Source organism: Lates calcarifer, linkage group LG11, assembly GCF_001640805.2.
Source record: "Lates calcarifer isolate ASB-BC8 linkage group LG11, TLL_Latcal_v3, whole genome shotgun sequence".
Classification (NCBI taxonomy): Eukaryota; Metazoa; Chordata; class Actinopteri; family Centropomidae; genus Lates; species Lates calcarifer.
This window is the reverse complement of record NC_066843.1, coordinates 3,892,436-3,903,523: the sequence shown is the minus strand read 5'-3', so window position 1 is coordinate 3,903,523 and position 11,088 is coordinate 3,892,436. Positions and strand designations below refer to the sequence as shown.

Below are 11,088 nucleotides of genomic sequence, written 5' to 3'. Positions count from 1 at the left end.
CTGTCTGTATGTGGTAAATGATAAATGCTGCACACACACACACACACACACACACACACACACACACACACACTCCCTTTGTGTTTCTCTTCAGAGTGGACTGTCGACCTACTGCTGTACAGAGGTGTGGTTCTTTCTGTCTGCTGCATGTGCGTCTGATTACTCATTACAGACAACCTTCAGACTCATAAACACATAAAACTCATACTTGTGCTATCACTCCTTCAGCAGCAGCTTCGTCCACTTTTTTCCTCACGAAGAGCGAGGAAATACATTATGTAGACATTATGTTTGTTTTAAAATACTTATAGACGACACAGAATGAGAGATGGCAACCAGCGAGCTGTCAGCATGTAAGTTTTAGTTCCTCATGTCTTTTAATAACAGCATTACATCCTTGATTAGGCCTCGATTTTCAGTTTTAAAGGAACTGTTATGAAAACCCAAGGGAGAGAGTATGAGTCGATTTATTTGTGATTTTTTTTTTGCCTCTACATAATTGTCACCAGATCATTTTTGGGCGTTATAGTTCTATTAATTAGCCTATAACTGATTGCTCTTTATGATGGTCAGAGCATTATTTAAAGAGTGATATGATTTAAAATGGAAGGATTTATGGTAATGTCATGATTTGTTTAAAGCAGAATCAAATCAGTTTTCTTTATTAAACAATTGTTTCCTCAATTAATTGTTTTGTCTATAAATTATCAGAAGATTGTAAAACGGACATTATAATTCATCAGATCCAAGCTGACAGATTTTTATTTATCTGTCTTTTGACCAACAGCCCAAAGATTCTCAATTTACTTTTCAACTAAGTCCAAGAAACCAGTAAATATTCACATTTCAGAGACAGGAACTGGTGAATTTTTGCTTTAAAAAATATCTATATGATGAATCAATGAGCAACGTTTCTGATATTCTTACATTTTAGATATTAGAATTTGTCTTTTAGCATCATAAAAGACAAAGAAAAATATTTAAAAAATCACAGTTAAGAAGCTCAATCAAGTAAATTTGTGTAATTTTTGCTTAAAAAAGACTTAATCAATGGATTATCAACAATATTTAAACATAGATGTTTTGTTTTCTATCACAAAAGATAAAGAAAATCAGAAATATCTGGAAGCAGTGAATTGTTGGTATTTTTGCTTAAAAATGACTTAAATATGGATTATTAACACTGTCGCCAAATAACTTGATTTATGGATTAACTGAGTAATTGCTTAAGGTTTACAATGCACTTCATATGTTCATATTCAAAAGAGAATTAATCAACCCATTTGAACAAGAAATGATGCTTTAGGCAACATAGTTTTAATATTAGGCCTTCTCTGTCTTTGTCAGGGGACGGCTGGTGTACGTCACAGTTACAGATCGTCCTTCTTGGTGGCAGAAACTCTGGAAAAAGCTCTGTGGGGAACTTACTCCTGGGAAAAGAGGAGTTTGTCACCAGAGAGAGGACCTCCTGCTCCCGGAGGCTGGGTATGGTGGGTGGACGGTGGCTGACGGTGGTGGACACTCCCGGCTGGTGGTGTGACTTCAGCGCCCAGGACACATCTGAGCTGGTGAAGAGGGAGATCATAAGCAGCGTCTCTCTGTGCTCGCCAGGCCCACACGTATTTCTGATCACCGTCAAGGCGAGCTCGGCCTTCTCAGAGAAGCGCCGGCGGGCTGTGGAGGAGCACGTGGCCCTGCTGGGTGAGAGGGCGTGGAGTCACTGCCTGGTCGTCTTCACATCTGCTGATAGGGCCCGACACACAGAGGCAGGGGAGCATGTACAAACAGGGGGAGAGGCTCTCCGCTGGCTCAGGGAGAAGTGCAGTCAGAGGTGTCACAGCGTTATCCTGAGAGATGATACTGAAGTCACTGAGCTGCTGGACAAGATACAGAAACTTGTCACAGAAAATGGGAACAGAGTGTTTCAAATGCAGGAAAACATTTTACAGGTGCAACTGCAGAGGAGAAGAGAAGAGTGGAGGACAGAGCTCAGCGGAGGTTTATGAGAGTGAAAAAACACCGATCTCTCATGCAAGGTGAGTTAGTCTTTCTTAAAAAGAAAATCTGCTTTAGTATTGGCACCTCACAGAGAAAGTCAAACCAAATCCAACACACTGCTGACTTCTATAATATCAAGCTGATGCTCTTTTCTTTGCTCAGCCATAATTTCTATCGCTGTTAATGCAAATTCAAGTGGTTACATTTACTTCAAAGATAATGCTGTTGCTGCAGCCATTTAAAGCATCAGCAGTAAAAACTGTGTGACAGTAAAAACTGATTTCCTGCAGAGGATAAGGCTGGCAATATTATATCTATTGTCAACAAATCCCATCCTGTCTGTCTCTGTCTGTGGCACCAGTCACCAAGTCTGTTTGATCCCGAAGAAAACAGGTCAAAAATATATAGTATCACTTTAAAAATACTCAGTAACTTCATAAAACAGTGGGGCACTGTAGTTTTTAACAAACATAACTGAAAGGGAAGCAAATAGTACATTTGTTGGAAACTATTTTCAGCTGGTGTATGTAGGATTGAGCTTCAAATAATCAAGTCAATGCTACACAGGGAATATGTTGAATGTAAGTCAGAATAAACACTTAAGCCACTTAAGAATTCCCCTTTAATTCTTTCAGAGAGGCTGCGGCCCATTACTGATATCAGGATTGTGTTGGTGGGAGCAAAAGGTTCTGGGAAGACTTCAGCACTGAGTACAATCCTGGGCAGAGACGGCATCCAGCCGCTCAGGAGAACAGCTCAGTGTGTGGTTGGAAAAGGAGTGGTGTTTGGGAGACATGTGACTGTGGTGGACACTCCAGGCTGGTGGATGAACTACTACAGTGACGAGAGCACCACTTTTGACCAGAGGGAGATGGTGCTCAGTTTGAGTCTCTGTCCTCCTGGGCCTCACGTCTTCCTGCTGGTGATCCGCGTGGACAGAGCCTTCACTGAGACCTACAGGAGGGCAGCGCAGGAGCACCTCCAGCTGATCAGCGAACACATCTGGAGTCACGTCATCATGCTGTTTAGTTTCGGGGACTGGCTGGGAGGCACGACCACCGAGCAGTACATCGAGAGCGAGGGGGAGCCCCTGAGCTGGCTCGTGGAAAGATGTGGCAACAGGTATCACGTTCTGAACAATAAAACTAAAGGAGACGGATTTCAAGTCAGAGAGCTGATCGGGAAGATTGAAGAAATGTTGTCTGAGGGAAACAGTCTCCAATATTACGAAATAGAGAGGAATGTGATGGAACAGCTGCAGGTGAGGATGAGAGAAGAGAAGGAGAGAGCCAAGGAGAGACTGATGAAGAGGGAGAAACAGAGGCAGATGGCAAGGTCTCAGCTGGGTGAGTAAACTACGTTTTAAAGTAATGAACAATATCAGCATGAACAATACTTAATTTAGCTGTTGAGATCTTCTCTGTGTTTGCTGTGTTTTTAATAAAACTGTAAAATGTCTTTTCAACAGAGAAGCTCAACCCTCTTCCAGAAATGAGGCTAGTGCTCATTGGTGGCTGGAAAACAGGCAAAAGCTCATGTGGGAACACCATCCTGAGCAGAGAGTGTTTCGACACAGATACCCAAACCATCTCCTGCACTGAAAGCCGAGGCAAAATTAGAAGCAAGACGGTTACAGTGCTGGACACGCCGGGCTGCTTCTCTGTGACCTCTGACCTCCTCGTGGATCCTTCATCCTGTGCCATCCTGCTAGTTGTCAATGTGAGCTCCTCGTTCAGAGATGCCCACATGGAGGACTTGGAGAAACAGCTGGAGGCCGGAGGAGGCCAGATGTGGAGCAGAGCTGCGGTCCTGTTCAGCTACGGCGACTGGCTGGGTGACACAAGCGTCGAGCAGCGCATCGAGAGCGAAGGAGAGCCGCTGCAGAGGCTTGTTGAGAAGTGTGGGAACAGGTATCACGTTCTGGACAATAAACACCCGGGGGATGGAGCTCAGGTGGATCATCTGATTGAACTGATGGAGGAGATGTTGGCTGTAGAAAGGCTGGCGGTTCTTCACAGAGGTGATCACATGTGGAAAAGTGTTTCTGCAGCACAACAACAGGAACTGGAAACAGTGACGACATGTAAAAAGGATTTAATGGTGTCCTGTGACTGTAAGTAAACTCGAAATGACATGCTTCTTTAAGAGCAGTGGTTCCAGAGCTGAGGATCCTTAAGGTCACAAGACAAGTCTGAGAGGTCATGACACAATTCAGAAATTTCTCAGTAGTTTATTTTAAGAGGTCACAAGCCAGAGAGGTTGGGAAACTGTAAGAGAATCTGTTTCTATACTTCTGAACATCTGCAGTTCTTTTAACTAAGGGTGAAACAAAAATAGGATTCCTGAGGCCATTTTCTGTTGTAGCCTTAAACTTCAGAGAGAAGTTACAACGTAAATGCTAAAAGACAAACTTATTGTTTCACTGACATTTTGAGGGAAATGTAACAGTGATATACAGGCCAACAATCGGCTTTTACAAAAAAATATTTGTGATAATGTCCCTCAAATATAGATTTAAAGAATCTTGAAAAACACATTTATTCTGGCCAGGGTAAATCAGGGTATTCTATAAAAAAGAGACAGTAAATACATAATGTAATAAGACTTTTTAAATGCAAAATACAACAAATGTAACAGATGCAAAATAATAAAAAAAAATAGGAAACATTTAAAGAAGTTTAAACATTAAGGGTAAAAAAATATTAACATTGACATCTGCCATTGCACTATTAATTTATGTGACATGCCAACATCAGCTGAATATATCTGTTTAATTTATTGGTTTATTGAACTGGGGGAGTGTATCTTCATGAAAAAAAGTATGTAGCAGAGTGTGAATATAGTCCCTGGACAGATGTTACATAGTCACATAGTCTAACTAAATGACAACAGAGAGGTATACAACTTACAGAATACATACCACATATAGTAAAACAAGTCATATCGTGTAACATGAGGAGAGATCAAATAAAGTGTGGTTTATGGTGTAAACCACGAGGCAGCTCTCTCTGTAAAACAGAGATTTATGTCTCAGGGTGGGTGGAGAAGATTGTTAAAGCATAGGCTAAAATTTTATAACTCACATGAAATGAAATCAGTGTTATTATTTCCTTTACAGTGACTGAATCAGCCACTGCCACGACACAAACATCAATAACCTGCTCAGACAGTGCAGATGCTGGTGGTCAGATGATGGTGGTACCAGCAGGAAGAGTAGGAAGACGGACTGGACTGGATGGAGACGGCTTCATGTCCGTCTTAGCCTCTATGCTCTCTGGTAAAAAAGGACTGAGGTGGACTGCTGCAGGTCAACAGAGATTAACAGTGAATCTGCCCATCTGGTTCCCTGATGATGATCCTCAGGGCAGCCTGAGACTGAACAGTGAAAGCCGAGCGCATCCGTTCTCACCCACACATCCAACAATGCTTTTAATCCTACCTCAAACACAGAACAGGATGCTCACGGAGGAGAATGTCATTAATGTGCATCCTCTTTGCCATCCTGCCCTGAGAGAACGGACACTCAGGAGGCTCACCGAGTCTGGAGGCCTGCAGCAGCTCATCGACCAGTGGGGCGACAGCAGCCTGGAGGAGCTGGAAGCCTTCATAGACACATACTTCCAGATGGTTTGGGAACAAACCATGGGGTCGTCTCAGCCGGCTGAGCCCGACTCTCCCGCCTCAGAGCAGGACGCTGCGGTTGGAGAGGCTAGGGAGGAGGAAGTGCTCTCATCCATAGACAGGAAACTCTCAAAGCTGGAGCTGCTGGAGGAGATCAGGAGCGATCTGGTTAAGCTGAGGGAGAGTCTGGAGAACAGCTGGAAGGCCATACAGGAACTGAGAGACAGAAGTAAACAAGACCCCAGTAATACATGTTGATACGGTGGGAAATCAAGACAAAGATGGAGGAATTAATTGTAAATCTTATTTCCCATCTCTTCTTTGCAGTGGTGGAAAGTAATTAAGAACACTACTCAAGTACTGCACTTAAGTACAAATTTGAAGCACTTGTATTTTACTTGAGTATTTCCATTTTCTGCTCCTTAATACTTCTAATCATAGGCAAATATTTTACTTTCTACTTAATTTAGTTGATAACTTTGATAAGTTTTTTGCATAATCACATTAGTACATACATTATCCTGAAATGGTATTTTTACTTTGGGTACTTTAAGTATATTTTGATATTATTATGTTTGTAGTTTTTGAATGCAGGACTTTTACTTGTAGCACAGTATTTCTACACTGTGGTATTGCTACTTCTACTTGAGAAAAACATCCTTTAGCACTTCCTCTACTAGCTCTGTTATGATATTTGTCCACAAGGGGGAGCTCTTGTATAAGAGTGGGTTATTCATATTACTGTATACTTGCAGTCCACTGAACCACCAAACCACATTTGTTTTTCTTGGAAAATCTTAAAATAGATTAAATAAAGTGGGTTTGATGGTTAGTTAGCCTATGGCACCACACTGGAGAGTGGAAACTGACTTTGCAATCACATTTTATATAATTTAATATGGCCACAATAATAATACCACCATAAATTTGAAATGAGATTATGTGAAGAGTATATGGACAACCTGAGCATTACACCCTGTACCTGATTGTTAAATATGTCCTGTGGGCATTAATCTGCTGCTAAAACAGCCTGCACTCTTGTGGAAGGGTTTCCTTCAAGATCATGAAACCTGGCTGCAGGGATTTGCTCCCATTCAGCCGCAAGAGCAGTCGATAACGATAACAATAGATCAAGGTGTGGAGTCGTGTTTAGCTGGTACAAAATAAGTTACATAGCCTCAAAATTTGTGAAAACAGAGACTTTGGGAACCATTAAATGAATCTGACAACACAGGGTCTGTAGAAGTTACAGAGGATGATGAACTTGATTCCATGGAAGTTATTGTGTGCAACCCAAGATGAGGTCACAAACTAATAGATGATTCCCTGCAGCTTGGCAGCGTCTTGCATGAGAATTAAAGGCTTGAAAGGTTTAAAATTAACCATATTCATCTGTGTAGAAGAGTCCACATGCATACGTCTTCCAGTTTACAGCCAAACACTTTCACCTCCAGGAATCTGACAGTGGTTAAAAACAGGAAGTCGATCCAGCCTGCCATTTTCTTTGTAGACAAAATAGAGAATCTGGGCCGCTTCCATTCAAAGCTTTTTTTTTCTCCAGGATTTATCAAGAGCTTTCAAGTGAGTCACCCGGACAGGCACATACTACTGCAGGATTCAGAGGCTAATAGGGCTCTGGCAGAGTAAACACTGAAAGTCCACTGCTGTCAAGGCCGTTTTCAAAATCCCCCACACATGAAAATGTATGGTAACATTGGGAGGCAGGTGGCAATTTTTCTAGTTTTCTTTTAAGGATGTGAGCATAAATATGAAACAGTGAAATATCTGAAATCTGAAAACATCAATTTTCTATATTTAGCTGTGTCTGTGCTCTGGTCTGATGTGTTCATTCCTCACAAGCAACATCATTGTGTTTCTGTCCCTTTTATTAAAGCTGCATTTGGCAACTTTGCACGTCGGTGACTCCACATGGCAGAGAGAGATAACCGCTTGAAAAATTCAAACCTCAACGACCACATATCACGTAAAGGTGACGTCAATGAACTGAACACAATCTGCCTGAACTGTGATACTTTTTACTTCTGACTCACTGCAGTTACAGCAGATCGGATTTTGCAGTTTGATTGTTGTTTAGCTGCTTCCTCTGAGCAGAGGGGAATGAAATAATACTCATTTGTCACAACTATTAAATTGCAAGTCAAAGTTTGACTTGCTAAGTAAAAAATAATAATATACTAAGGAATGATACATAGGAATGAGATCATTTTCTCCTATTTAAGTCAAATATTTAGGATGCTAGGTCAAAATCAAGATATAATATGTTAAAGTTTACCCACAAGTGCCAGCAGCTCTTTGAGGATGTACTTGTACACAGCCATGTTTTGAGCTAAATGCTAACATTAGCATGCTAACATGCTCACAATGGCAATGCTAACATGCAAGTATAATGTTGAACTTAACATGGTTTAACACGTTAGCATGCTAACTTTAGCTCATTAACACTGAGTAGGTTGATGGGAATGTAGTCCGACTCACCGGATGTAAACTGTGGGTGTAAGCCTGCCACTGGGCGCTTACTTAAGGAGGCATCCACTTCCTGTCCATTTTCAAAATCTCTTTCGCTGTGTACCACCTTCCAAGCTAGCAATCTACATGCTTGGATTGTGTAATCACACAGCTGACATATATCTTTTCAGTTTTTTTGTGGCATTTTCTTTGCAGGGAATCAGCCATTTTTATGACAGTGATACTGTGAATATCTATTTTGTTTGGCAGGATAACTGTAGGCCTTCTCAACTCAAAAACACACAGATTTTATGTATACTCTTTCTCACTGTTTCACTAATAGGACAGGTACATTTTTAGATAAAAATGTGTCTATTTTAGTTTTAGATATAGTTCACCTCCTGGTGTACAGGTCAAGTTTTCTTTTCTTATCTCTTATCATCCGCAGTGTTGTTTTACTCTGACAGATAATCCCAGTGTTGAGCACAAAAGCTCCCCAAATGTTGTGATAACTGTGGTTGTGGGGATACAAGACGGGGACGGAGACATTTCGAAGATGGACTCACTGGAGGCATAATAGCAAAGGAGCGATTTGTAGGCAATCATGGTTTATTTATCTCTGTCAGTCTTCATCTAGAGACTTTTATACCTCTTTGAATATCATTACTCCTTCAATCCCCTCTCTCTGCTGTCTTATCATCTATCTTCCTCTGTTGTCAACATGTCATTCCTTCACTCTATTCTCCTGCCGCTCATTTTCTCCCAGCCCATTGTCTCTTTTCTATCTCCCCATGTCTTCCCTCTCTGCTGTCCCATTCCTTCTGCAGTCCTTCATCCCGTGGTCTCCCCTCCATCTCTCAAATCAAGTCGTGAGTGCTCAGCCCTCCCCTCTCATTAAAGGAGTTCTGCAGCCCAGGAGGAAGCGCAGAGAGAAATGGATCTCCCCTCTCTTTCTCTCTCTCGCTCTCTCTCCGTTGTGGAGGCTGTTCGGGAGACAATTCTGAGCCCACATCCATCTCCATTAGCGGGACAGCACAGCGACCGGCACGACCCCCCACCCGCCGCCCTGTATCACGTTTCACTGCCTGCTATTTTTCCAGGTGGAAAAAAAAGAAAGCCAGGCGGAGAGATGGGCAGAAAGGCTGGGAACAGGGATGGAGAGTGAGGAAGAGAGGGATGATTTAGACCTGTTGTAAAGGAATCATCCATCCTCCGCTTCCCTTCATGCTCTGATACGATGACGTCCCTGGGGGGTGATGTCTGGGACACGGTACAGTGTCGACCAGTGCACCTCAGCGGGAGGACTGAACTTGTCTACCCTTTCCAGCCCATAAAGAAAGTCTACATCATGACCTCACAGTGAAACAGATTTTACAGATTTTAGGCTAAACCTGGGGATACAGTACAGAAACAGCTGTATCAGATGATCAGGCCAGGTCATGGTTGTGTGGTACGAGTTAATGTCCTAATCACTGAGGCTGAAATTTAATTTAGGTCAAACCTGTGATAAAGAACAGAGAGAGGCTTTGGTGTTGCCACAGGAAATATGGGAACTGAGGGTATTCAAGAGATTATATTTCTGACCAGCAAGAAATTCTTCCTCTTAAAGCTTCAGTTGTGTCGATTTCACATTTGTGCCAACAACAGTTTCCAACCAGAGGTGTTATTAAGCATTTGAAACAAGTCAAGCCAACTCTCAAACACCAGCTCTTTAAACAAGTCCTTTACTGATCTAGTATTGTATTCCAATAACATTGTCAATAACATTAAAAACAATTGTGAACCAGAGGTATTGTCTTTTTTATTCTACAGATTCATCCTCCACAAAACATCTACATGACCCAAAATGCAACTTGACCACCAAGATTTCAGTTGGAGACTTGGATGTGTTATGCTAGTAGCGACTATTGTGGCCTTGAGCCGTTAGCCTCACCACACCCACAATTATTCTCCATTTTCAAACTTGTATCTTCAGATTTCCCGCAGTTTGACTGGAGCCCCAAAAGTCTTTATTACAAACTTCATAGTAATACTGCAATACGATAGATGTACAGCTACACAAAGCCTAACTAATGCTGTTTTTGCTTTTAAATTTCAAGTCAAGTTCTACAAGGGGCTTACAAAGCATTTTGATCCCCAGGAGAAGCTGGAGAATAGGCAGAAAGATTTCTGGGCTACTTTGCAATGCAGAGGGGATGGACAGGTGGATGAAAGTAAATCAAGTCAAGTCCTCATAGATCTCAAGAAGGTCCAGGCTCACTGCAACCAAGTCAAAATCAAGTGCATGTTTAAGTTTGACTGAAGTTCAAGTTTCAGCTTCAGGATCTTCTGACCTCGCTGAGACACCATTACAGCGTCACATTTAGCCTGTGGGAACAATTTCACCAGAATGGTTCAGAATAGTCTGAATAAGTCCAGGCTTCAAGTGTGGAGGTGATGGAGGAGTGTGTGTCAGACGTAAATGAGGTACCTTTGGCCACTGCCACTGCCACCTGGCCCAGATCAGAACAACCCCACACACACACACAAACACATGCCCAGGACTCCCCTCTTCCATCTTCCCAAATTCACGTCTGTCATTGCGCCCCATCAGGATATGCCGGGTCAGGGAAAACCTCAAGGGCAACGTTCAGGAAACAATTAAGGAAAATAACTGCACACTAGTGGACAAAATTCCAGCTCCATTTTGAATATGTGTCTGTTTCTCAGAAGGTCTCACTCGTTAAATCATTAACCCCGCAACGGGAGACCACAAAAGAGGAAAAGCAACACAGTTGTATGTGAAAAATTTAGACGACATCTGCTTCACAAGTGGCTATTACAAGAGCTATTACAGAGAGGGATGAGAGGAGAGCCCCCTGTAAATCAATGGAGGCTTACTGGGTTTGTGGTTTGACCCTGAAGTCGATTTCACCTTCAGACATTTAGCTGCCAACAACGGCCAACGAGGCAGAATGCCTTCACAGCATTTTATCACTGCAATATGTCAGTAGCACTTAAATA

The 11,088-nt window shown here is 42.2% G+C and overlaps 1 protein-coding gene across 1 annotated transcript; it reads left to right on the top strand.

Moving 5' to 3' along the window:
- The first annotated feature begins 90 nt into the window (after nucleotides 1–90).
- On the top strand, nucleotides 91–6,502 carry LOC108880643 (GTPase IMAP family member 8-like). Its single transcript, XM_018672237.2, is given in 6 exon segments — nucleotides 91–353; nucleotides 1,348–1,949; nucleotides 1,952–2,036; nucleotides 2,634–3,344; nucleotides 3,467–4,111; nucleotides 5,117–6,502. Coding segments are annotated over 6 exon segments (2,829 nt in total). The 5' UTR covers nucleotides 91–328; the 3' UTR covers nucleotides 5,878–6,502.
- The last annotated feature ends 4,586 nt before the right edge of the window (nucleotides 6,503–11,088 follow it).